The sequence below is a fragment of the Molossus molossus genome, unplaced genomic scaffold (genome assembly GCF_014108415.1).
Source record: "Molossus molossus isolate mMolMol1 unplaced genomic scaffold, mMolMol1.p scaffold_m16_p_10, whole genome shotgun sequence".
In the NCBI taxonomy this organism is placed as follows: domain Eukaryota; kingdom Metazoa; phylum Chordata; class Mammalia; order Chiroptera; family Molossidae; genus Molossus; species Molossus molossus.
This window is the reverse complement of record NW_023425345.1, coordinates 40,695,379-40,723,069: the sequence shown is the minus strand read 5'-3', so window position 1 is coordinate 40,723,069 and position 27,691 is coordinate 40,695,379. Positions and strand designations below refer to the sequence as shown.

The 27,691-nt window shown below is 42.5% G+C and overlaps 1 protein-coding gene and 1 pseudogene across 2 annotated transcripts in view; both read left to right on the top strand.

Annotated features, from left to right (window-relative positions):
• The first annotated feature begins 1,144 nt into the window (after positions 1-1,144).
• YARS2 (tyrosyl-tRNA synthetase 2) overlaps positions 1,145-27,691 on the top strand; it is a 44,117-nt gene continuing 17,570 nt past the window's right edge. For both annotated transcript variants that reach the window (XM_036252785.1, XM_036252786.1), the window contains exons 1-4: positions 1,145-1,946; positions 2,455-2,622; positions 23,012-23,167; positions 23,487-23,657. In XM_036252785.1, the coding sequence (XP_036108678.1) occupies positions 1,165-1,946; positions 2,455-2,622; positions 23,012-23,167; positions 23,487-23,657 (1,277 nt within the window). In that variant the 5' untranslated portion in view covers positions 1,145-1,164. The remainder of the gene's footprint in view (positions 1,947-2,454; positions 2,623-23,011; positions 23,168-23,486; positions 23,658-27,691) is intronic.
• On the top strand, positions 26,598-27,027 carry LOC118624465 (annotated as a pseudogene).

Sequence of the window (27,691 nt, the reverse complement as noted above, 5' to 3'; positions counted from 1 at the left end):
CACCGCCCAGCTGCTGAGAATATCGGTGCTGCTGGCTCACGGCGGAGTCCTCTTCTGCATCTTGTCCTCTGCCAAAGCCTTGCCCAAGGTTTACCTCCTTTCCCCCCAGCATCCCACATTTAATGGCTGATTAAAAACAGGGTGCAAAGGCCTGCCCCCCTGCCTCAATTCAGAATGAGTAGAAATCCCAGCTCCAGAGCCCCCTATGGTATTGTCTGAGGCCTCTACTTCACATTGTTCACGGTTCAGTTTCTCCCTCTACCCAACCCTGCTTCCATCACTCCATTACAGATGTTGTTCCCAAGAGCACACCCCAATATTCTTCCTGCACACAAATCTCCAACTGGAGTCTGCGTCCCAAGGAACTCAACCTAAGACAGTTGGTATTGAAAGTGGTCCTAGCAATGAGACTCTAAAATGGGGTTTCAGAGTCCATTTCCTGGCTGGCAGGGAATGGAGTACTGATTGCACCTGGCAGTGCTGTGACAGTGCGACTACTGATCTGAATCCACTTCCGCTAAAGCTACGTTCCGTCTGCTTACCTGCATAAATAAATAAAACAGGGCTGTCTGCGTTGGTCACGTTGACTTTTCTCTCGCTGTAGCTTGGACAAGACTGCCACCTGCTGGACACGCTCGTGAACACCGGGACTGGGGCGCTCTCACCCGCTCGGGGAATCAGCATTCAGGAGTCATGTCTCGGTGTCAACTCCGCCTCTCTCCAAGAAATTAAACCAATTCCTAACCCCACAACCTCTGCGAACACGTTTTAGTATCGAAACGAGACTTCAAAAAAACTTGCGCATCACAATTTTTAATGTGGAAATTTAAACAAAAGCTAACATTTGTAGCCCGCTATGTGCCAAGTGCTTTCATTCTTAATCCTCACAACAGCCCTGTGAGGTAGGAACTATTATAACAAACACACTACAGATGAAGAAATTAAGTTCTAGGGAGTTCAAAGTGACTAGACTTGAAGCGAAAACCCCCTTGGATAGTTAGAACGCCAATGAATGCCTCGAACGCCAGCGGCGTAACTAAGTAACGGCCTCACTCTGCGCGCATGCGCACAAAACCACTGCAGCTGTGTACCAATTTGCAGGAGGCCGGCGGGCTCTCAGCGGCGTGGCGATGATCCCAGCAGTCCTTTCGCGCCACCACCAAGATGGCGGCGCCCATGTTGCGGTGCTTTTCTTTAGGCCGGTGGTTTTGTACCCCAGGGCCGTTGGCGGTATTGCCACTGGGGCTGCGTGAAGCACATTCGGGCAATAGGGGGTTGCTGGCGGTGCAAAAGGCTCGGGGTTTGTTCAACGAGTTCTTCCCCGAGAAGGGTACGAAGACAGAGCTCCCAGAGCTCTTCCACCGTAGCACGGCGGGCGCCTTTCCCCAGACCATCTACTGCGGTTTCGACCCCACGGCGGACTCTCTTCATGTGGGGCACCTGCTGACGCTGCTGGGCCTGTTTCACTTCCAGCGAGCCGGCCACAACGTGATCGCGCTGGTGGGGGGTGCCACGGCGCGCCTGGGGGACCCGAGCGGCCGCACCAGGGAGCGCGAGGCGCTGGATGCCGAGCGCGTGGGAAGCAACGCGCGCGCCCTACGCCGAGGGCTCGAGACCCTAGCGGCTAATCACCAGCAGCTCTTCTCTAATGGGCGGCCCTGGGGCAGCTTCACGGTGCTGGACAACTCGGCCTGGTACCAGGAGCAGCACCTGGTGGACTTCCTCACGTCAGTGGGCGGCCACTTCCGCATGGGCACGCTGCTGAGCCGGCTGAGCGTCCAAACTCGGCTCAAGAGCCCCGAGGGCATGAGCTTGTCCGAGTTCTTCTACCAGGTGCTCCAGGCCTATGATTTCTACTACCTGTTTCAGCGTTACGGATGCCGAGTCCAGCTGGGTGGATCTGATCAGCTGGGCAACATCATGTCAGGATACGAGTTCATTAACAAGTAAGCGTCTCAGGAGCAATCCTGGGACCAAATAATTTACACACGAAATAGCCAGTGATGCACTATTAGGATTGTGAAATGACGCCCTTTTTTCAAACCCTTGTTGGTTCCCCCCCCCCCCCCATAATAATGTTAATATTATCACTGGCCAATGAGAACTAAAGGGCTAAAGTTTTAGACAATGGGATGTATTCTAGAGCTCTGCAGGAAATAGACCACTAGTCAGGACTCGGATGGCATGTTTTGCTTCACCAAGTAGTTCTTTCTGTTTCTGATTTGAGAAACTGCTTTTGTTTATACCTGAGCATATATATAGGCCTCCTTGAGTAGCCTCTACTTGAGCTCTGATGCTGTCAAAGCAGTAAGAGAGACAGAAATCTAGATCTAAAAGGTCCCATAAGTTTTCTTAGAGCAAGAGACCACACACTGAAATTTGAAGAGTGATTAGCAGAACCTGCTACCACCACCTGTACCTGAAAGAGCTAATGAAGTTCTTCTTTATGTATAGGTTGACTGGAGAAGACGTATTTGGAATCACTGTTCCTCTGATTACAAGTACAGCTGGAGCAAAACTGGGCAAGTCTGCTGGCAATGCTGTTTGGCTAAACAGAGATAAGACTTCTCCATTTGAATTGTATCAATTCTTTGTCAGGCAACCAGATGATTCGGTGGAAAGGTGAGTTCTTAATAGTGTGCTGAGAAAAAAATAACTTCAAAAGCTCGTGATATAATTTCATCTCTATGTATGCTTTATAGTTTTTTTGTGGTTTTTTTTTTTTACTTAGATTCTGTTTAAGGCATAAACAGTTACATTACAGAACATTGTAATTGTAACTGTTCTAAAGTTAAACACTCTTAGCTGGTTAAAACAGAAAACCACTGTGGTTGCTAGAAAACTTAGAGTTAAGGTTGTGATCTACCGCTGGCAAGTACTTAGGACATATAGCTTGCATATTCTAGTTTTTTCACTCCTTTCATCTTAAACTTGACTAAACCTTCTTTTACCTTTGTCCTTAAAAACACTTTTTGAAGAGCTTTTTAAAAAATGATTTTCTCATTAATTCACATTATCTTAAACTCTTGAAAGAATTAAATTAATGAGAAAACAAATACACCTGCAACAAAATATACCCAATTTTTTCAAAAACTATATAATTTTTATATGACTATCAAAATAATCTGGAAATAATTCTTTACATTTTTTTAAATGTATAAAACTTTCTTGAAGAACATTCAGAAACACTGTTGAGGAAATCACTGGGTTGTACACCTGTAACTAATATAATACTGTATGTCAACTGTAACTGAGAAATAAAAAAATTAGTTTAAAAAAAAGGACATGCAGGTAAGAACTGAATTTTTATCATCTGACTTCAAATCCAGAACCCATTTCTCTATTGCAGGTTACTGATATAATTACCACAAATTACGAAGGTAAATATAAAAAAGGAGGACTAGGTCTGGAAAAATAGTAAAAGGCAAAATTATTCTGGAGGAGATGCTCAAAAATGGATATGTTCAGAATGAACTTTCCTTAATTGGTGTGCCCATTGCTTTTTTTTCTTTAAAAAAAGATTCTGCAAACAGATTAAATTGCTGGCTGTTAGACTTTGGCTCCCTGAGGATTTTATCCCCAAGGAGAAACTACAGGAACTGCAGGTACCCTGGAATGCAGTTTTCCTAGCTGAGTGTTAACTAGATCAGTATTTGGAGTAAATTCCAGTAGATGAAGTGAAACAGTGGGAAGCGGCATTCTTTACAGGGTGCATTTAGAAATAAAGCAGCCGTATTTTCGACAACAATAAAACCACTATTGAGGAAAAGTAAAGAAGACCTACATAAATGGAGAGTCATATTTTGATAGAACTACTAGGTTTGATCCATGTATTCAGTGCAATTCCAACCATATCTAAGTAGGCTTGAATTTTGTGGAACTTGACTAGCTCATTCTAAGATTTATGGAAATTGAAAGGGCTGAAACTGGACAAGACATTTTTAAGAACAGAACGGGAGACATGCCTTATAAAACTATAGTAATTAAGGGTTTCTATTTTTCCCTTTAGATTTTTACTAGCACAGTTGATTATACAATGCTAAGGCTTTGATGTATTGAGAACTGATTCTTTTTGAAATTTTTATTTTCTTTTTGGCTCTGATATATAGACATAGAATTATTTTCTATGTATTCAGCAACCCTGTTAAACACTCATTAATTCTTATACTTACCTTTAGATTTTAAAGTACAGGTTTAAATGTACGGTTAAGTAAAGAGATCAATGGAACAGATTAGAGAATCCAGACAGACTCCAGCATGTATATTCACCTGACATCTTTGGCACTGCAGAACAGTGGGGTAAGACATTCTTTTCAATAAATATCACTTGGATAATTAGATGTCTTATATGGGGAAAATAATAAAACTTAACCTCACACTACACAAAAATCAATTGCAAGTGGATTATCAACCTAAATCTATTACAAAAGACAAAACAATAAAGCTTTTAGACAATAAATAGGAAAATATCTTCATGACTGGGATAGGGAAAGACTCTCAAATGTGATACTGAAAAAGATTGATAAACTAGAGTAAATTAAAATAAAGATCAGTTCATCAAAAGTTCATCTTTAGCCCTGGCCGGTTTGGCTCAGCGGTTAGAGTGTCGGCCTGCGGTCCGGAGAGACCCGGGTTCGATTCCCGCTAAGGGCATGTGCCTCGGTTGCAGTTTGTCCCCGGCCCTGGTTGGTCGTGCGGGTGGCAGCCACTCGATGTGTCCCTTTCACATCGATGTTTCTCTCTCTCTCTCTCTCTCCCTCCTGCTCTATCTGAACAAAGAATGAAAAAGTGTCCTCGGGTGAGGATAAAAAAAAATAAGTAAATAAATAAAAGTTCATCTTTAAGAGTGAGAATTTATTTTCAGTACGTGTAACTAATTGACAAATAATTTATATTCAAATTAATATAAAGAATTTCTGTAAGCCAATGAGAAAAAGACTGACAACCCAGTAGAAATATGAGAAGAGACTTGAACAGGCATTTCATTAAGATTCTATCCAAAAGGCCAAAAACGTGTGAAAAGGTTGCTCAGGCTAATAATGAGAAGAAATGTGTAAGAAAAAGGCACAGTAAAATGTCACTGTACACTGCCAGAATGGCTAAACATAGAATTGGCTTTTCCAGTTGTTGCTGAAACTTATCGTAGTGTGGGTCTCAGACTATTGATAGTGATGCTGTTGTCTAGAAATGCATGAGGTGTTCACCTGGGCCCATACTACTTTTGGGGAGCCCCATAGACATTTCTCCCCAAGCCAGAGCCAATAGTGCGACTATACTGGCCTCTGTGGTTCTTATTCTTATTGCAGATGTACTTTAGCAACAACCATCAGGAAACTTTGAAAACAAGATTTATTACTCACAGGTCCTGGAGGGCCTCACAGCAAGGTAGACAGAGGAAGAGAGAGGAAGGAGTGTGGACCTGGGGGTCTGCCTTTAGTGGGGCCGTGGATGCGGTGCCTAAGGTTTCACGGGTTCACTCTATTGGTGAATTTAAAACATAAAAGTGGGAATTAGGAGTAGGACTGGAGCCCTGGCCGGTTTGGCTCAGCGGTTAGAGCGTCCGCCTGCGGTCCGTAGAGACCCGGGTTTGGTTCCCGCTAAGGGCATGTACCCCGGTTGCAGTTTGTCCCCGGCCCTGGTTGGTCGTGCGGGTGGCAGCCACTCGATGTGTCCCTTTCACATCGATGTTTCCCTCTCTCTCTCTTCCTCTCTCTCCCTCCTACTCTGTCTGTACAAAAAATGGAAAAATGTCCTCGGATGAGGATTAAAAATAATAATAAAAAAAAAAAAGGAGTAGGACTGGAGAAGCAGGGTCACTCGAGTGATCAGTTGTCTAGGTTACCCAGGGCATTCCAGAAGGGGAACTTCAGAGCGGGGCAGCCTGCTTTCTTATCTACGTGTTGGCTGCTAGCTGTGCCGTACAGCTGGCAGCATGTTTACTCAGGGTGGATGGCTTTGACGTGGATACCTTGGCGATCAAAAGCCGAATGTCAGGTATTTGCACTACAATCTAACCTGTGACACCAAGGCATCAGATTAATGGTGAAAACATTAATAGTCTTGTAGCGGATATGTTAAAAGTCGGGGTTAGAATCTCTTGTCTAACCAAGAGAGTAAACATCTGATTAGGGTTATAATAACAAATCCTGTAATATTATACAAACAGTGGTCTGAAATCCAGTCTGTACTCATTGTCTCCACCCTGAAGGGTCCAGCCATGAAAATAAGTCAGTGGTCTGTGGGAATCTGCTGACATATTTGGGTAATTCATTGTGGAAGATTTTAACGTGTTGGGCTGTCTGATGTAAGTAGGTTTGAACTTGTGCTGAGTCATCGATGTACGTGCCGCATCAGGTCTGGGGAGGGCACAGAACAACCCCTTGAAGAGCAGTCGGGGTGGGAAATGTGTGAGGCATCTAACTGAAGAGAAGCCAGCTCAGAAACATGGTTGTCAAATGGAATTGGCTGAAATTGAATACAGGCAAGCCTCATTTTGTTGCACTTCATACAGTTGCACTTCACAGATGTTGCGTTTTTACAAACTGAAAGCAGGACACCAGCAGCAAAAAAGATCCCAACTCACTTTATTGCAGAGGTCTAGAAGCAGACCCACAATGTCTCCAAGGTGTGCCTGTGTATCAGGAGGATAAGCATTTCTGGTAGGGTTCAAGCAATTGGAGCCAAATAATTGGCCCAGCAATTTCTGATTCCCAGTGTGTGGGTGGCCCTCTAGCCCACTGGATATAAATGGTGGTGGCATTTGTGAAGTGTCTTGCTGGCATTGTGGAATGTATAGGGGGAAGTGTGATGCAAGAAGTCATGATAGTGTTGGTGGGGGCTAGTGTTGGCTAGCAGACGTCATGGTTGGAAACCTTTGTGTAAGCTCACAGACTCAGAAGGTCAAGGAGAACTGGTGAGGGCAAACAGTCTAATGGGTGGTATTTCTAGCAAGGCAGGATTCTGGTTCTGAATGCACATTTCGGCCTGCCACAGCGGGCAGATTTGATGCAATGGTGCCCTGCAGTAGGCAGAGGAAGTTTGATAGACATCTCAGTACAGAGTAGGGTCAGCAGGCAAACGCCAGGCAGATTTGGGGATATTCCAGTGAGTCCCCTGATGGAATCAGGACAATACATTGAGTCCATTGTTCCTGAAAAGTCTTAATCCCCGTTTCAGCATTTAGCCAAGTTTGAGGTAGACTAGGGAGAGTGGTCATCTGGGCAAGTGGTGAGGCCTCCAACATGGTGATATGTCCCTCAGGTGTCATCTCTAGTGTAGGGGGCATAGTCATCTCCAATGGCAAACTCTTGAGAAGGTGATGTCATCTGAGGCAATGTCCTCTTCAGTGAGAAGTCCATTCACTGGAGTGGTGGCCACATAGCGGTTTGTGATCCTCCCGTGTGGCTCTCCAGTTGGGGTATTGGTCCTGGGCTAGGTAGGGGTCATTCAACAACGAAGGGCTCATATTGGACTGTCCACCCTTGATCAAGTCCTCACTGTGAAGCAGATGGCAAAGTGATCAAAAAACCTAGTAGGAAGTGGAAGATGAGCCAGAGGAAAAATAAATCAACATTGTCATGGAAGTAAAAGCTTGACTCCTAGATGTGATCAAAAGTGGGATTTGGGGGAGTGTATAATAGTTGACGTTTAGGGTACGTATTTCCCCAGGGAGTAATAATTAAGCAAGATGAGGGCCTGGGGAAGAGTTCGGTCCATGTAGGGAATCACCTGCCTGAACGTAATGTAGGAGCGGCTACGTGAAGAAGCCGCCTGGCGCTCAGAGGCCACTGCCTGGAGGCAGTAGTCCCCATGGAAGTTCCAAAGAACGTTCGGTTGGAGAGCTCATTACTGAGTCTCTGGAGAGGTGAAGTGGGTACTCTGGTCAGAGTCAATAATGTGTGGCAATCTAAAGAGAATGAGAATAAATTTTATAAGGAAAAAGTTTACAGGCAGACCTTGAAGCTATTGTGGGTTCAGTTGCAGACCACCGCAGTAAAGCAATCTTTTTTTTTTTTTTTTTTTTATCCTTACCGGAAGACATTTTTCCATTTTTTGTTCAGATAGAGTAGGAGGGAGGGAGAGAGAGAAACATCAACGTGAAAGGGACACATCGAGTGGCTGCCACCCATACAACCCAACCAGAGCCGGGGACAAACTGCAACCATGGTACATGCCCTTAGTGGGAACCGAACCCGGGTCTCTCTGGACCACAGGCTGATGCTCTAACAACTGAGCCAAACCGGCCAGGGCAGTAAAGCAATCTTTGTAATCTTTTTGCTGGTGTTAGGTCTTATCTTTGATTTCTAACAAAACACAACATCTGTGAAGCACAATAAAATGAGATTTACCTATACCTGTTTTTAAGAGGAATTCTGGGTGGGAGTCGCCAAGGAGAGTCCCTAGTAAATATTTAATGGTTGTGGAGGCATATCTGAAAGCCCAGCAAAAGGAGGACAGTGGGCAATGAAATCAGTCTGCTAGCAGGAGTATGGTTGGTCCCCCCGGGAAGTATCTCCCCTTATGGATGGCCTCCATTGTTTGGTTTGAGAGCAGAAAATGCAATCATTTATCACAACTTTGGCTGCCACCAAGGAGAAGGGGAGTCCCCTCATTTGAACCCAAGTTGTTAAGGCATGAATTTCTCTGTGACTTGAGATTGTGGGGCCCATTTCTCGGGCCGGTGGGAAGGGTTGGTACCCTGAGGAGTCTGCACCATGCAGAGTATAGAAGGCTCAGTGAGGGAGTCTGTGTATTGTTGAAAATATCTTCAAGTATAGAGCAGCTTGTGGGCAGAAACACGAATAACAGTGATATGAATTGAGGGTTCCTTCATTGCTGGGTATCTCAAATGAGTTTGTCTTCATATGAGAAAGTTACCCCTTAGCCATTGGTCAGACTGAACTGCAAGGTGGTAAGCAATAGCCCAAAACTCTGAAAATGTGGATCTGCAAAAGTCCCCTTTTTATGGCTCTCTTAAGGGCTAGGTGAACCCCTACAAGTTCTGCTAATTGGGCTGCGCCAGAAATCCCCTTACACTAGAGAGATGCTGGAGGCCGGGTGAAATGCCACAGCCCTGCACTGAACTGCATTTTGTAAGCTGCCATTGGTGAAGAATACTGTCTGTCCATATCAGCAGTTGGTCCCAAAGGGCTCCCCAAGAGGCCAGAGGAGGAGGAAACAAGCCTCAACGTTATAGGGCAAGCAGCTGAGCGTGTGGGAGGCCACATACTCCTATAAAGTCCTTGACATCAGATGTAGCTCTCCTTAAGATACTTTTTTTTTTTTGCCCTGGCCGGTTTTGCTCAGTGGTTGGAGCATGAGAGTCCTGGGTTCGGTTTCCGCTAGAGGCACGTACCAAACAAATCGATATTATTTCTTTTTTACCAAGGAAGCATCAGTGGCTTTGCCAAGCTACTACTGGGAAGCATCTCTAACCCAGGGCATTATAGGAACTTGAGTGTGGAGCAGTACTAGCCAGTCAGGGCCTTGGTTTCTTTCTTTTTTTTTTTAATCCTCACCCGAGGACATTTTTCCATTTTTTGTTCAGGTAGAGTGGGAGGGAGAGAGAGGAACAGAGAGAGAGAGAAAAACATCGATGTGAAAGGAACACATCGAGTGGCTGCCACCCGCACAACCGACCAGGGCCGGGGACAAACTGCAACCGAGGCACGCGCCCTTAGCGGGAACCGAACCCGGGTCTCTCCGGACCGCAGGCCGACGCTCTAACCGCTGAGCCAAACTGGCCAGGGCAGGGCCTTGGTTTCTAAAAGAACCCAATGAGATGCCAGAAATTGGTGCTCACGGGCTACTGTTAGGGGTAAGTGCTTAACCCAAAACCCCCTGGAAATCAGGTAGACTCATGTTTGGTCCAGAGACTCCAGGAGGTGTGATCAGGTATGGTCAAGGACTGACTTGAATGTGGAGCCAGGCTGGGCTAAAGGTAAGGCTTGTTGGACTGCCTGCTGGGCAGCTTCTAAAACTCATTGTTGGGTCTCGCCCCAGGGAAGGTGGCAGACTTGCATTTGATTCCTTGTGGTTGTGTATATAGGGCAAATAGTCAGTGAGAGGCGAAGGATGTGTTGCCTTCAGAACATGAAAAGGCCTCGTGTGTGTTGAAGCTGTCTGTGTGAGTAATTGATGTTTGACTGCTGGGGGGATTTCTTGGCCCTCAGAGAGCCAGATAATGCCCAGAAACTTGACAAGGCTCAGCCTTGGATCTTGTGAGGAGCAGCTGCCCAGCCACACTGGTGTAGGTGGTATGTGACGGTGTATAAATTTGCCCATACCTTAGAAGGTGTGCTTCTCTCACCATGATATCATCAGTATAATGCCAAAAACTGCAGTTTTCCAATCGTGAGTTATTTAAATCTTGGCAGCAGAGATTATGTGCATTTGCAGGGTTGTTTATCCCATTGGGAGCTGTATAAATGGACGTTAAGCCCCTTCAAAAGTTTTATTTTATTTTTTAAGTAAATTCGGCCTGAGATTCCTGTATGATGGGAACAGAGCACATTAATTAAGTCAAATTTCAGCAAAATGGGGTTATTGAAAGTGATTGTGGGCTACATGACTCCCAACCTAAGCAAATCTTTAATAACAGGATATAGACCTTCAGTGCCCTGTTTAAGTTGGTAATGACGCGGGGGGAGGGGCGGTATTTACCATCTTAACCAGAGTAGGAAGAGTCCCCAGCACCCATTTGGTGAGTCCCACCAGGAAGTGGGAGAACCTGGGCTTGTTCCATGTGGCATGGTGGCATGTCAGTGCTCCTGTGCCTACAGTCGGGAAAGGGAGATTCAAGGGGCCACCATCAGAGGAGTCTGAGGTGAATGGTTCCAAAGCTTACATCCTAATGGACTGGTACATCTTTGATTATTTTACTGGCAGTGCCCTGGAGGCGGGGCTCCCTTTTCTGAATTTAGAGAGATGGCCTGGAAATACAGTGATTTGGGCTCCAGTGTCTAGTAGGACCAAAAAGGACTGCATTTTTATTGTCCCAGTAGACTACCAAATTGGTATAGGGGTAATTATCCCCAAGAGGTGGGACAAATGCTGGGGAGCTACCAGTTTCTAGGGTGGAGTCTTCGGTGGCTGCCAGCTGGAGGTTAGGGAAGTGGCTAGAGGGCAGCTGTGGGCAAGAGGATGGACAGTAGAGAGGGCTGTAGCTAAGAGAATGTAGTTTCAGGGCCTGGAGTTTAGAGACTGGCCGTCCAGAGATTAAGTAGTCAGGAACCTCAGGGTTTCATAACTCCCAGTAGAAGTTAGCCTGTGTATTCCTGTAAGGGGCAACATTAGGTTGGGGGTGTCTTGGGGAGGAAGTGGGGAACCCTTTTTATTGAGGAAAATGTTCAAGGGAGATCCTAGGGGTAGCAGGTGTAGGTGCATAAGTTTGAAGTATCTGGGTATTTGAGTGGGTTTTGCTGTCTAGCAACCATGTCAGCCCCACCCCCACCCCCCCCACCCCCCGCCGGTGCCTTTCAAATGGTTTTGAAGTCCCAATAAATGGAGCACTGCTACATAACTAGGGGAAGTGCCTTGGGAAAAGAATTCTCTGGATTCAGCCAAATGGGGCTTCTTCAGAGTTAGAAATGAAAAGGGGTCTTTGGGTCACTAGGGTCACAGAAAGGATAAACCCATTGGACCATGCCAATTTTGCACAGTAGCAGACAGGCCTCATCTAGTGTTTCCGTTCACTGTGAGCCTTAGCAGTAATCAAAGTGATGGAAGGATGGGCACAGTGCCAGCCAGTAAACACCCAGGTGAGGAGAGGGAGGGCCCTGGTGTGAATGCCAGTGACTTCAGGGGCCTCTGCCTTCCTTTCTGTGTCTTCACCCTCACTAGAGGCCTCGATAACTCTGTCAACTTTTCCCTTGGTGTCAGAATGCCTAATGAAGATGTTACCTTGTTCAGCCCCATTCAGGGGAAAGCCGAGGATATGTGGTATCTCAAATGAAATAGATATAGCCTGGATGGGTGTCTTGATGTTTATAGATTTAGGTTTTTTAGAGATACCAGCTACTAGGTTCATTTTGGCAGCCATGAGTAACAACTTAGGTTCCAAAAACCTTCAATAGCCAATCAGCTCCCTTCTCTCTTTCCTGCTGTACAAATTCTTTAAGGAATTTCAGAATTTCAGTTAAAATGTAATTTATTATCTCAATTTTTACTTTGTGATTTTCTTCATTACCTTGAATCTTATGTGTTGTTACCAGAAAATTTATGGAAGATGTCCCTATGAGCCTTCTTTATAGGCTACGTCCCTTTCCAGCTGACCTCCCCAGGATTGGGGTCTGCATCCACTAGTGCGATCGACACCCCGGGGTCTTTGGGAAAGCGCTAGGTCTTTCTGGAGATTAACACCAGAGTTGGTGTGTTAGTACACGGCAGCACTAAGCAATGCCCGGGAAACTTCTAGAGGGGTGTTGCATTTATCAGGAGCTGGTGCAGCTTCTCAGGGTCTTAGGAGGCACTGGCACAAGATGTTCAGGACATTTGTATTTGTTCATTAATTGTTTAGCAACATCACTCCAGAGATTGAACTCATGATATTTCATCAGGTTGGGGTCACAAAGATGGACAACGGCAAATGTAGTGGTCATAAGGTATAGCCTTGGCTGTGTTTCCCTTTCATGATTCCGTCAGTTTCCTACTGCAAGACTATTCGACTTATCCAGGTTAGGACACAGTCCTGGTGTGACTCAGCACTCTGGTGGCAGCAGAAGGTCTTCCTCCTCCTCGCCCACTGGAATATCCTTTTCTTCAGAAAGCCTTTAGCTCAAAGGTTCACCTGGGGGGAGTGATAATAGCTTCACTTAGTTCAACTTGGCTCAAGGCACGAAGGACCCTCATGTACATTCGTCATCAATTAAGTGGTCTAATCATCTTGTTAGACCATATGGCGTTGATTACACTGTTCTGTGATCACTGAATTTTATGGCAGCTATGACATTTTGTGGTAGATACCACAGGCAACACATGGCAGAGACAGTATGCAAGCACATACCAGCAAGTGGGCTGCCTTCCTAAGTGGTGGTACCCACTGGGGTTAGCCAGTTAGTAAGCCAGTCCAGGCTAAAGGGCATCCCCCTCAGATAATTGCAGGTGCAATCATGTAATCCTACCAACTCCGCCAATGGTTGTGTCAGTCTCCACCTATTGATAGTGATACTGTTGGCTAAAAATGCCTGTGGGGGCTCAGGTGGGTCCATACTACCTGTGGTGAGGCCCCACAGACATTTCCTGGACAGGAGCCAGTGTTGTGGCTGGACCGGCCCTTGTTAAGATGCCAGACGCACCTCAGCAGCAACCATTGGAGCCTTTGGAAGAACAAGATTTATTCCAAGTCTTGGAGTGTACATGGCACTTTGAGGGCCACACAGTGAGTTCCCAGATGAAGAGGGGGGAGCGAGTGTAGACCTGGCGCTCTGCCTTTGTTGGTGGTAGGATGGGGTGCCTACGGTTTCATGGGGTCACTCAAGTGGTCAGTTATCAAGGTTATTCGTGGCTTTTTAAAGGGGGGACTTCATGAGTGGGGCAGCCTGCTTCCTTATTGAGTTGGTTTGCTCCTAGCTGTATGATACAGGGGTGGGCAAAAGTAGGTTCACAGTTGTGAGTATGAGATACAGTTTATTCTTTGTTGTTAATCCTCACCTGAAGATATTTTGTCATTGATTTTTAAAGAGGGAGGGAGAAAGCAATAGAGAAACATTGATGTGAGAGAGACACATCGATTGGTTGCCTCCTTACACACCTCCCACTGGGGCTGGGGATTGAACCTGCAACCCAGGTCATGCCCTTGACCAGAAATCAATGCTCTAACCACTTCACACTGATCCTTTTAATGTATTGATGAATCTGGTTTGCTATTTTGTTGAGGATTTTAGATCTAGGTTCATCAAAGATATTGACCTATAATTTTCTTATTTTGTAGTGCCCTTATCTGGCTTTGCAGTTAGGATAATGCTGGCCTTGTAAACTGAGTTTGGGAGTCTTCCTTGCTCTTGAACATTCTGGAATAGTTTGAGAAGGATAGGTGTTACTCGTTCTTGGAATGTTTGGTAAAATTCACCTGTGAAACCGTCTGCACCAGGATTTCTGTTTGATGGTAATTCTTTGATTATTGCTTCAATTTCATTAGTTGTAATCTGTCTATTCAGATTTTCAGATTCTTCCTAATTCTTCCATTTTGGAAGAGTGCATCTCACTAGAAATTTATCCATTTAGTTCAGATTGTTTAATTTGTTAGCATATCCTGTAAAAACCTTGACATAATGGACTAATTCAGGCATGGGGGTGTTTGTTAAAGGTGAAAATCTATTATATAATAAAGTAGGTTTTCCAAATGCATATGCTAAAAAATTGACAAATAAGTTTAGTGTTTTTATTTATGCAGACACGTTTGTGTAATTAAAATCATGTATGAAAAGTTTAATTTCAAAGAAAAATTTTCTATATGTATTACTGTAATTTTAAATTTACACTGAATAGGTCTAGTAAATGCATGCATTCAGCAGTGACCTCGAGTAAACAAATACACAGGTTGGGGCAATTACCACATGAAAGGCAGTGTGATCGCATGCTAATCATTCACCAACGTTGTTTTTGAGCTGTGACTCTTGGATTTAAATATGTAGACTGGGTTGTAGATATGTAATGTTTATTTATGTCGGTGAAATTACTACAGTGTTTTTTCCATCATAGGATGTATTCTCTTTGTTAAAAATAACAGTGAATTGCACTGGCCAATTTTGCTTAGTGGCTAGAACATCAGCCCTCCAACTGAAAGGGTTGCAGGTTTAATGCCTGGTCAAGGGCATGTCATGCAGGAGGCAACCTATGGATGTGTCTCTCTCACATCAGTGTTTCCCTCCCTTCCTCTCTCCCTCCCTCCCTTCCACTCTATCTAAAATAGATAATCAATGGGAAAAAAAAGGTAAAATAAAATAACAGTGAATTAATAACAAAAAAATAATCTGTTAATTTAATTATGAGCAAACCTTGGTTAAAAGCGTTTTACAATTAATGGGTGTTAATTTTCACACATGACATATGGCCCAGAAATTATGTCTGTTAGATCGTAAGTCCTTTAAATTGAAGTTTGCAAAAACCAAGGGTTTACTGTAGTTGTTTGTAATATTTTCTTACAGTCCCTTGTGTTTCTGTGAAATCAGTTGTTACTTCTTCTTTCATTTTTTATTTTATTTATTTGGGTTCTCTCTCTTTGTTTCTTTTTGAGTTTGGTTAAAGGATTGGCAATCTTGTTTATCTTTTCAAAGAACCAGCTCTTGGTTTCATTGATCTTTTGTATTTTTTTTTTAGACTATTTTATTTATTTACAGTCTTTATTATTTCTTTATTCTACTCACTTTGGGTTTTGATGTTCTTTTTCTAGTTTCTTTAAGTGTAAAGTTAGATTGTGCATTTGAGTTTTTTCTTGTTTTCTGAGGTAGGCCTGTGATGCTATTAATTTCCCCCTTAGGACTGCTTTTGCTGTGTCCCATAGATTTGGGGCTCTTGTGTTTTCATTTTCATTTGTTTTAAGATATCTTTTTATTTTTCCTTGATCTCATTGTTAACCCATTTATTGTTTAGTAAAATGTTATTTAGCTTTCATGTTTTTGTGTGTTTTTTATGTGATCAGTTTCTAGTTTCATATCATTATGGTCAGAGAAGACGCTTGATATGAATTGAGACTTTTGTGTCCTAACATGTGACCTATCCTAGAAAATGTTCCACGTGCACTTGAAAAGAATGTATATTCTGCTGTTGGGGTGAAATGCTCTGAAGACATCAATTAAATTCATCTCAGACATTTCTCTTAGCAAGATAGCAAATTTAAAAGGAATATGTCAGAATCAAATTTAAATAAATCTAATGATGAATAGATGGATTTGGTTAATTCCTGAATTCTTGTGTCAGTGATGCATAGTATAGACACCAGTAATGCAAAAATTTCTCCATGAAGTTTAGTGACCACAAATACAGTAGGCACATAGCCACTAAAAAAAATAGGATCATGGGGAATCCAAAATGGCGGCAGAGTGAATGGAAGCTACACAGACCATCTCCCAGGACCAAACTGGAATTACAACTAAAATAGAGACAAATTGTCCAGAAAAAGCAACAGAAAAGCAGCTTATGCACGGACAGCGGCGGTTTTAGCTGTGAATAGCGCCGTCAGGGTTAAAATCCCAAGCCTGCTCCAAGAGTAGAGGACTGGGACAGAGTGCTAAAACAGCCACAGCCACTCACCTTGGGCTCCAGCAGAGGGAGGGCAGACTGGACTGGAACTGTGTGGGGACACTCGAGATTTGGAGGGTGCTCACAGCTTTTGCTGAGTTGCAGCCACACAGGATGGTGGCCATCTTACTCCTTCCCAAGGCTCTGGGGAGAGGCAACGGTCCCTCCCTCAGAGATTCAACTCCACCAAGGTGGGCCATTGAAATGCAAATTGAGGCCCATTAACAATTAGAATCTGCCCTACACTCAGGAAATCCTCTTAAACTGAACACCTGAGGGAGATTTTCATTCAACTGAGAACCCAAGGCTCTTCAAACAACCTCAACTAATAGCCTCCAGGCAAAAAGCTAGAGGATAATTGAACCATTCCTGGGCTTGCAAATCTACCCAGGAAAGTAAGACTTAATGGCGGTGTTTAACCTGGGTCCTCTACGCTCACCCAAACCCAGTAGAGGGAGCCACAAACAGCAGAACACCAACACTTACAGGGAAAATTCGGTAGGCTCCAAAACCCACTGATATAGCCAAACAAAGAAATGAATCCCAAATAAAAGAACAAGAGACCTCTACCAAAGATGAGATAAATGAAATGCAATTAGCAAGTTATCAGAGGTAGAATTCAGAGCCATGATCTTGAGTAAGCTCAACAGCATGAGTAAGGACATCAACACCATGAATAAAGACATAGAAACACTGAAAATCAACCAACTGGAAATGAAAAACCACCAAGAAGAAATGAAGAATGATATAGCAGAAATAAAGAACACATTGGCCCTGGCCGGTTTGGCTCAGCAGTTAGAGTATCGGCCTGCGGTCCACAGAGACCTGGGTTTGGTTCCCACTAAGGGCACATACCTCTGTTGCAGTTTGTCCCCAACCCTGGTTGGGTCGTGCGGGTGGCAGCCACTCAATGTGTCCCTTTCATATCGATGTTTCTCTTTCTCGCTCGCACTCTCTCTCTCTCTTCCTCTCTCTCCCTCCCACTCTATATGAACAAAAAATGGAAAAAATGTACTCAGGTGAGGATAAAAAAAACAAAAGAACACATTGGAAGGACTAAACAGCAGACTAGAGGAATCTGAGGACCAGATCAGTGAATTAGAAGACAGGGTAGAAAAAAATCAATCAATCATAAAATCAAAAGGAAAAAAACAGGAAGACAGCTTAAGAGAATTGTGGGACAACTGGAAGCGTAATAATATTCACATCATAGGAGTCCCCGAAAAAGAAAAAATGAGCAAGGGTTAGAGAATATATTTGAAGAAATAGTGACAGAAAACTTCCCTAATTTGGTGAAGGAAGAAGGCATTCAAGTTCAAGAAGCACAGCCCCAAGTAAGAAGAACCCAAACAGACCCACACCAAGACACATAGTAATTAAAATGCCAAAAATTAAAGACAAAGAGAGAATCCTAAAGGCAGTGAGAGGTAAGCAACAGGTTACCTTCAAAGGAACTCCTATAAAGCTATCAGCTGACTTCTCAACAGAAACACTATAGGCCAGAAGGGAATGGCATGAAATAATCAGGGTCATGAAAAACAAGAATCTGAGTCTAAGGCTACTCTATTCAGCAAGGCTATCATTCAAAATAGAGGTCAATTAAAGAGCTTCCCAGACAAAAAAAAGGCTAAGGGAATACATTAGTACCAAACCAGCACTGCAAGAAATGTTAAAAGGACTGCGGTAATTAGTAGAAGAAACAAGGAGAAAAATATAACCACACTAAACAAAAATTGCAATAAATAAGAACATATCAATAATCACCTTAAATGTAAATGGATTGAATGCTAAAAAGACACAGAGTAGCTGATTGGATAAGAAAGCACAACTCGCCCTGGCTAGTTTGGCTCAGCGGTTAAAGCGTCGGCCTGCGGTACAGAGAGACCCGGGTTCGGTTCCCGCTGAGGGCACGTACCTCGGTTGCAGTTTGTCCCTGGCCCTGGTTGGTCGTGCGGGTGGCAGCCACTCGATGTGTCCCTTCACGTCAATGTTTCTCTCTCTCTCTCCCTTCCTCTCTCTCCCTCCCACTCTATCTGTACAAAAAATGGAAAAATATCCTCGAGGTGAGGATAAAAAAAAAAAAAACACAACTCATATATATGCTGTTTATAAGAGACTCACCTCACAACAAAAGATTCACATAGGTTGAAAGTGAAGGGATGGAAAAAAATCTTCCAAAGATAGACCACATGTTAGGAAACAAACTAAGTCTCTACAAGTTCAAGAAGATTGAAATCATATCGAGCATCTTCTCAGATCACAATCGCATGAAACTAGAAATCAATTGCAACAAGAACATGCAAAGAAATTTGAACACATGGAGGCTAAATAGCATGCTAGTAAACAATGAATGGGTTACTGAGGAGATCAAGGAAGAAATTAAAAACTTCCTGGAAACCAGTGAAAATGAACACACAACAACACAAAATCTGTGGGATGCAGCAAAAGCAGTCCTGATAGGGAAGTTCATACAGGCCTACCTCAAGAAACAAGAAAAATTTCTAATAGACTCTCTAACGTCACAACTTAAAGAACTAGAAAGCAAACAAAAAGAAAACCCCAGAGCAAGTAGAAGGAAGGAAATAGTAAAGGTCAGAGCATAGATAAATGACATAGAGACCCCCCCCCCAAAAAAAAACCCCAACAATTCAAAGGATCAATGAAACAAACAGCTGTTTTTTTCAGAAAGATAAACAAGATTGATGGACCCTTAGCTAGACTCACCAAGAAACAAAGAGAGAGAACCCAAATACACAAAATCAGAAATGAAAGAGGAGAAGTAATGGCTGATACCACAGAAATACGAAGGATCATTAACAAATACTATGAACTATATGGCAACAAACTCGATAATCCAAGCGAAATGGACAAATTTCTAGAAACACATAGTCTCCCAAAACTGGATTGGGAAAAGATAGAAAACTTGAACAGACCAATAACAATTAAGGAAATTGAAGATGTAATCAAGACTCTCCCAGCAAACAAAAGCCCAGGCCCAGACAGCTTCACAAGGCAGTTTTACCGAACATTCATAGAAGCACTAAGCACTAACACCCATTCTCCTCAAACTATTTCAAAATATTCAAGAAGGAAGACTTCCAAACTCGTTTTATGAGACCAGCATAATTCTAATTCCAAAACCAGAAGAAGACACTACACAAAAAGAAAACTAAAGACCAATATCCCTGATGAACATAGATGCCAAAATCCTTAACAAAATACTAGCAAATCAGATCCAGCAATACATCAAGAAAATTATTCACCATGACCCAGTGGGATTCATCCCAAGGATGCAAGGCTGGTACAATACTTGCAAATCAATAAATGTGATACACCACATAAACAAAATGAAAGATGAAAACCACACGATCATATCAATAGACACTGAAAAAGCATTTGACAAAATCCAGCACCCATTTCTGATAAAAATACTCAGCAATGTGGGAATAGAGGGATCATATCTCAACATAATAAAGACCATATATGAAAAACCTACAGCCAGCATCATACTCCATGGGCAAAAACTAAAAGCATTTGCCTTAAGAACAGGAACAAGGCAGGATGCCCACTTTCACCACTCTTATTTAACATAGTACTGGAAGTCTTAGCCACAGCAATCAGACATGAAGAAAAAATAAAAGGGATCCAAATTGGAAAGGAGGAAGTGAAACTGTCATTATTCGCAGATGACATGGTACTATACATAGAAAACTTTGAAGACTCCATCATAAATCTCCCAGACTTAATAAATGAATTTGGCAAAGTAGCAGGATTAAAAATTAACATCAAGACATTGACGGCATTCTTATACACCAATGATGAACTCACAGAAAGAGAAACTAAAAAAAATCCCATTTACCATCGTGGCAAAAAAATTATGATACCTACGAATAAACTTAACCAAAGAAGTAAAGGATCTATTTGCAGAAAACTACAGGTCATTGAAAAAAGAAATAGAGGAAGACATAAAAAAGTGGAAGCACATACCTTGTTCATGGATTGGAAGAATTAACATCATTAAAATGTCCATATTACTCAAATCAATCTATAGATTCAGTGCAGTCCCCATCAAAATACCAACAACATATTTCACAGAACTAGAACAAATACTTCAGAAGTTCATATGGAATCAAAAAAGACCCCGAATAGCCACAGCAATCTTGAAAAAGAAGGACAAAGTAGGTAGGATCACAATACCGGATATCAGGTTATACTGCAAATCTACTGTAATCAGAACAGCCTGGTACTGGCACAAGAACAGGTATATAGACCAGTGAAACAGAACAGAGAACCCAGAAATGGACCCAAGACATTATGCTCCATTAATATCTGACAAAGGTGGCAAGAGCATACAATGGAGCAAAGACAGCTTCTTTAATAAATGGTGTTGGGAAAATTGGACAGCTACCTGCAAATAAATGAAACTAGACCATCACCTTACACCATACACAAGAATCAACTCAAAATGGATAAAAGACTTAAATGTGACTCATGAATCAATAAAAATCCTAGAAGAAAATGTAGGCAACATAATTTGGGACATCATATGCAGCAGAATTTTCACTGAAGCATCACCTAAGGCAAGAGAAACAGGAAAAAATGAACACAGGGGACTACATCAAACTAAATGTTCTGCACAGCAAAAGAAACAACCATCAAAATGGAAAGGGAACCCTCTCACTGTATGGGAGAGCATAATTGCCAACAATTCACCAGATAAGGGATTAATTTCCAAAATATAGAGAGTACTCATATAACTCAACAAAAGGAAGACAAAGAACCCAATTAAAAAATGGGCAGAGGAACTAAATAGACACCTCTCCAAAAAGGACATACAAATGGCTAAGAGACATGAAGAAATGCTCAACATCACTAATCATCAGAAAGATGCAAATTAAAACAATAATGAGGTATCACCTCACACCTGTCAGAATGGCCGCCATCAGCAAATCATCAAACAAGTGTCAGTGAGGGTGTGGAGAAAAGGGGACTCTAGTACACTGCTGGTGGGAATGCAGACCAGTGCAGCCATTATGGAAAACACTGGTGTTACCTCAAAAAATTAAAAATTGAATTGCCATTTGACCCAGGGAACCCACTTCTAGGAATGTGCCTAAGAAGCCTGAAACGCCAATCATAAAGAATATATGTACTCCCATGTTCATAGCAACACTATTTACAATAGCTAAGATCTGGAAACAGCCCAAATGTCCATCAGTAGATGAATGGATAAGAAAGCTGTGGTACATATACACAATGGAATACTATGCAGCTGTAAGAAAGAAGATCTCTTATCCTTTGAGACGACATGGAGGGACCTGGAGAGTATTATCCTAAGCGAAACAAGCCAAGCAGAGGAAGACAAATATCACATCATCTCACTTATTTGTGGAATATAATGAACAATCTGAGGAACAGGGTAGACCCAGAGACATGGAAGTAGGGTACAGACTGACAACCCTCAGAAGAGGGGATGGGGGGAAGGAAGAAATAAACCACAGAACTTATATGCATGTATGCATAACTGATGGACATGGACAACAAAGCTGGTGATGGAGTGGGGAGGATGGGGAGGAGAGTGTCAATGGGGAAAAAAGGAGAAACATCTGTAACAAAATTAAATTACTAAATAAAAAGATTAAAACACAGGATCATGGACAGCACTTCCATTAATACATTACTAATTGATCAGTTACTAAGCTGCTCTTTCTTTGTACGTTAATCGTATATACTTAAGTTGCCAATATGTGTTCTCTCCAGTGTAGACAAACTTACACTAGATTATTGGAAGAAATTTTAAAAACCCAAAGTCCCATTATCTTGCTTTTCCCCACTTGAAACCTAAAGCCTATAGAGAACTTTGATAAGACCCAGCGATTCTACTTCTGGGAATACATCTGAAAAACTTCCAAACACTGTTTTGAAAGACTGTATGCACCCCTGAGTTCATCACAGCGTTCTTACAGTAGCCAAGATTTGGAATTAGTCCAAATGCCCCTCAGTGGACAAGTGGATAAAAAAACTACAGTTTATTTATTTACACAATGGTATACTGCTCAGCCGTAAAAAAGAAGGAAATCTTACCTTTTGCAACAGCATGGATGGACCTGGAGAGCATTATGATAAGTGAAATAAGCCAGTCAGAGAACAACTACTATATGATTTCACTTGTATGTGGACTCTAATGAACAAAATAAATGAAATAGAAACAGACTCAATTATACAGAGAACAGACTGGCAGCAGTTAGAGGGGAGGGGTTTGGAGGGCCAGGTGAAAAAGGTCAAAGGGATTAAGAAAACAAACAAAAAATCTCAGACAACTGTATGGTGATTAGCAGAGGGAAAGGAGTGTGGGGGAGGTAGAAGGAGGAGGGATAAATGGTGATGGCAGGGGAGTTGACTTTGGGTGGTGAGCACAAAATACAATATACACATATAGGGAAAACAAAAATATAAACATGCTTGGGAAGAATGCACGCAAATTTAGATTGGTGGTTATCTCTGGGCAAGAAGGAGAATATGATGGATCTGGGGCCTTCATCTATACCTGTGTTATTTTGTGACCTTCAAAAGCAGAAAATTCTGAAACAAAGATAGCAAAATAGTAAAATCTTCAAACCGGGTGGCATGTGTATGATTGTGTCATATTATGTTCAGTACATTTCTGCATATTTTGTTGCACAGTTAAAAATAATTTTAAACGTAAAGGGAGCTGGAGATTAAAAATTAGGTATGTGATATAAATCTAACACTTTATTTTTTTGTCCTGAAGGTACCTGAAGCTCTTCACATTTCTGCCCCTTCCGGAGATTGACCACATAATGCAGCTGCATGTCAGAGAGCCAGAAAAGCGGGGTCCTCAGAAACGACTCGCTGCAGAAGTCACAAAGCTTGTTCATGGACAAGAAGGGCTGGATTCCGCTAAAAGGTGTCCCTTTCAAATAATGAACACTTGATGAAGTTATTTAGTTAACAGACTCAGGAAAATTTAGAGCCACACTGCTTTAGGGTTATCTTTTGCCACTAGCAAGGAATGTCAGTGTGTGCCTTAGTTGTTTTAAAATAGCCTCTCTTTAATGTAAAGAACGATGATCCTGAATTAAGCTTATAAATTATACAAGATAAATGTTGCTGTTTCAAAAACTTTTTGTCTAGAACATAATGGGCACCTCATAATTGGTTACAGGGTATCAGCATGTATATCTGAATAGGCACTCACATGATGTTGTTCTCACACTGTTTTTCAGGTGTACACAAGCCCTTTATCATAGTAGCATAGATGCACTGGAGGTCATGTCTGATCAAGAGTTGAAAGAGTTGTTTAAAGAAGCTTCATTTTCTGAATTAGTTCTTGACCCTGGAACAAGCATCCTGGATACGTGCCGCAAAGCAAATGCCATTCCAGATGGTCCCCGGGGGTAAGATTACTTAACTTTCAGATTCACAGTTAATTCAGCGTTAAATGTTACAGTTCTCAGCCTGTATTTCCAGAGAGGGTGTTTTCCTGTGAGAACTTTAATGGTGTCTCATTCCTTCCAGAAGTTAGGTTGGTCTGAGAATAAAATGAAAGCTGGGATTACTTATTGCTGAAAATGTCTTTGAAGTCTAGAACTATGATACTGTTTCTTATTAAATTGGGTTTTTTAAAATTGATTTGGGGGGTGGGGTGAGCATCGACTGGTGGCCTCCTATATGCTTCCTGACCAGGGATCAAACCCAAAACCTGGGTATGTGCCCTGACTGGGAATCAAACCCACAGCCTTTTGATGTATGAGACGATGCTCCAACTAACTGAGCCAACTGACCAGTGGGGAGAACCCAGTCAATTTCTCCTCCAGCATTGGAAATGGCTTACGTTTAAGGAATCAGTATATTCAGTAAATACACTGGGATTGGTCAGCTCAGGGATGGTCACAAGTTTAAGGAGATCACAAGAACAGAGGCCCTAAGTGGAGAGTCACATGAACTCTCCCATATTCAGTTTGTATCCTATTTATTTGGAGGAGTAGAAGGGTTGTCCAACCTGTTTAAAATATTAGTTGAGCCCTGGCCGATTTGGCTCAGCTGTTAGAGAGTCGGCCCGTGGACTGATGAATCACAGGTTCGATTCTAGTCAAGGGCACATACCTCAGTTGCAGTTCGTCCTCGGCCCTGGTCCGGGTCATGCAGGAGGCAACTGGTCGATGTATATCTCTCACATCGATGTTTCTCTCTCCCTCCCTCCCTCCCACTCTATCTAAAGATAAAATGGACAAAATATCCTCAGGTGAGGATAACAGTAAATAAATAAATATTAGTTGAATTTCTGAAAATGAAATAAGCATATGATGTAACTTTATAAAACTGTTATTACAAACTACATACAATTCCTCTTGTGACTTTTCTTACTCAGGAAGCAGGTAGAATATTTTAATTCCTCAGTTATGTGGTGGTATTAGAGGATAAGGTATTATTTGGCTTATACTTAATGCTTATCCACTTGTAAATGAAACTGTGATGGAGAAGCATTAGTTAGCCAGAAGACCCTGGGTCTCTCATCTACAGGAGTTCTAGCATAAGTCAGATAGTTCCTAGTCCATGCTCGTGGTTATGAAGGACATTTGTTATATTATAGTTGGTGTTTTTGGTTTTATTTCAATTGTTTTGTCTTATTTGCCTCTATCCTAACCTGTTAACTGAGCGGGACGTATAAATACATCAAATGTTGCATTCAGTAAAAAGGGAATTCCCCGGTTATTTCCCAGTTAACAGGTTAAAGAGCCTTAGATTACTCTATAAAGAGAAAATATCCATAGTCTCTCTTTGTATCACCTGCCACTCCACCTTATTGATTTCCTAATAGGCTAGTTTAGTTAATAGTCACTGAATTGAGGGTGTTATCATGCACCTCCCCACAGTGAGTAAGTAGTTCTAAGACTCTTCCTTACTGTGGAAGCATTTTTCATTTCCTTCTGAACTGTTCTAGAGGTTTGTTTACTGGTATCTAGAGGTTTGTTTACTGATACCAGAAGTTTTTACTGCTACTTAAGATGACACCATATCTGAGCCAGAGTTCTGAGTAATTACAGTTTTTAGATTGTATAAGCTAAATAAGGTTGGCTTGTGCATTTAAACAAAATGTAGAACATGACCTGGAAACTAGTAAACAGCATAAAATAACACTCTTCCTAAGAGGAAGAAATTTTTCCTTAAATATTAAAGCTTTTGCTGTTGAGCTAAAACCATGCCTAGTAGTCGTTTCTTAATTTTATTTGGTAACATATTTAGATAAAAGAAAACCAGCATTTGCCTTGCAGAAGGACTCCCAAGGCCTTTCATGCTCTAGCCCCTCTTTCTACTGAAAGCTCACCTCTTCCTAGCTGCCTGCATGCTTCCTCACCCTGTTTGTGAAAATAACTGCAACTTTTTCTCCCAGTTTTGGCAACTCTTCTTTAGGAACATTTCCATTCCGCCCTCCCTTCCCCCACACACACCCCAGTGTGCTACTAGAGCAACCTCTCATAACTCTGTACAGTGTTTAATCAGTGTATCATAAGTGTTCATTTGTTTGTCTGGCTCTCCACTAGTTTGCAATACCGTTGATATTGAGTGCATAGTAAGGGCTCGGGAAATGTTTATTGAATGAATGGGTGATAAATGAATAAAACCTAATTACTTTACGTTGGCCATCAAAAAATTGTGTTAGTGCCCAGCCAGTGTGGCTCAGTGGATTGAGAGTCATCCCATGGACTCAGAGGTCCTGATTCAATTCCTGGTCAGGGCACATTCCCAGGCTGCAGGTTCAGTCCACAGTAGGGGGTGTGCAAGAGGCAGCCGATCACTGTTTCTCACATCATTGTTTCTTTCTCTTCCCTTCCTCTCTCTAAAAAAGTCAGTAAAAACATATTTGTAAAAATTTTTGTTAGTAATCTATAATTTATTAAAATCAGCGATTGATTTTCCATTTCTGAAATCACCAAATTTTATTGAAAGAAAATTTTGCTTTCTTGTATTTTAACAAAATTTTCCCTTATTTGCATAGACTCAGAATGTAGTTGATAAGAGGGGAAAAAAATTCTGCCCAGGGCAACTGTGTGGAGTTTACACGATCTCCCCATGTCTGTGTGGGTTTTCTCTGGGTACTCTGGTTTCCTCCCACATCCCACAGATGTGCACATTAGGTGAACTAGTGTGTCTAACATTGTCCTACTCTCTCTCATTGTGTGTGTGTGTGTGTGTGTGTGTGTGTGTGTGTGTGTGTGTGTATGTGTCCGTCCTATCCTGGGTTGGTGCCGGCCTGGTGCTCTGAGCTGCTGGGAAAAGCTCCAGACACAGGCAACCCTGAGCTGGAATTAGTGGGTTGGAAAAATCCTCCTCCTCCTCTCTGTCTTCTCTGCACTGGGAGCAGCTTCCCTCATCCCCTGAAAATGTATGCCTGTGCCAAGTTTGTCTCGACTCCCTCCTTGGTCAGGGACACCTCTCCCCTGAGCCGGTCACTGTCTGCAGTGGTGCTGAAACGACCAGACACTGCAGTCTGGCAGCCCACCTTCCCTGACCTCACACTTCTAGCCGCAGCATCCAAACCAGCACCAAGAGACATCGACACCGCAGCCAAGTTCATGGGGGCTGGGGCTGCGGCTGCCACAGCAGGGGTGGCAGGCTTTGGGGCTGGAATTGGGACTGTTTGGGAGCCTCATCATTGGTTATGCCAGGAACCCTTCTCTGAAGCAACAGCTCTTCTCCTACTCCATTTTGGGCTTTGCCGTCTCAGAGGCCATGGTGGCCTTTCTCATCCTCTTCGCCATGTGAAGGAGCTGTCTCTACCCCCCAACCTCCCGTAGTTCTTTCTCCCATGTCTTGTCTGCTCTGTATGTTCCTTTTCCTTTACCTTCCCAGGCAGCCTGGGGAAGGTGGTTTGCTCAGGGTTTGACAGAGGGAAGACAATACTGTGTTGATGATTTAAAAAAAAGAAAATCATCTTGTTTTTTATTGATCTTAAATGTATGTATAGTGCACATTTATTTCAATATTTAATATTAGAAGTGTTTTGGATCGTTTTTAGTTTTGATACTTTTGTGACTAGAAATATGCCATAGGAATTTAACTCTCATTATCAATCAGCCTATGGTGAAATTAGTTTTGTTATGTGTTTCACTTAAAGTTGCAGTTTCCAAGAACTTATCAACGACATTAAGTGAGGACTTACTGTAGTGGTGACTTGTATCTCATGGGCAGCTCATTAAAAGCAATTGTTCTGGGAGTTTCTTTTTGCCCCCCCCCCCAAGATAGGGGGTGTCCTTCCATTATTCCAGTTCCCTTTATTGTTAAACTACTACCCTCTGAACAGTTCTATCAGGAGCTGAGAGATATCCCAGCTCTTTCTCCATGAAACAAAAAATCTATTATGCCTTAAACCTGCTCCTTTAGAATAGCATTAAAGGGCCCTGGCCGGTTTGGCTCAGCGGTTAGAGCG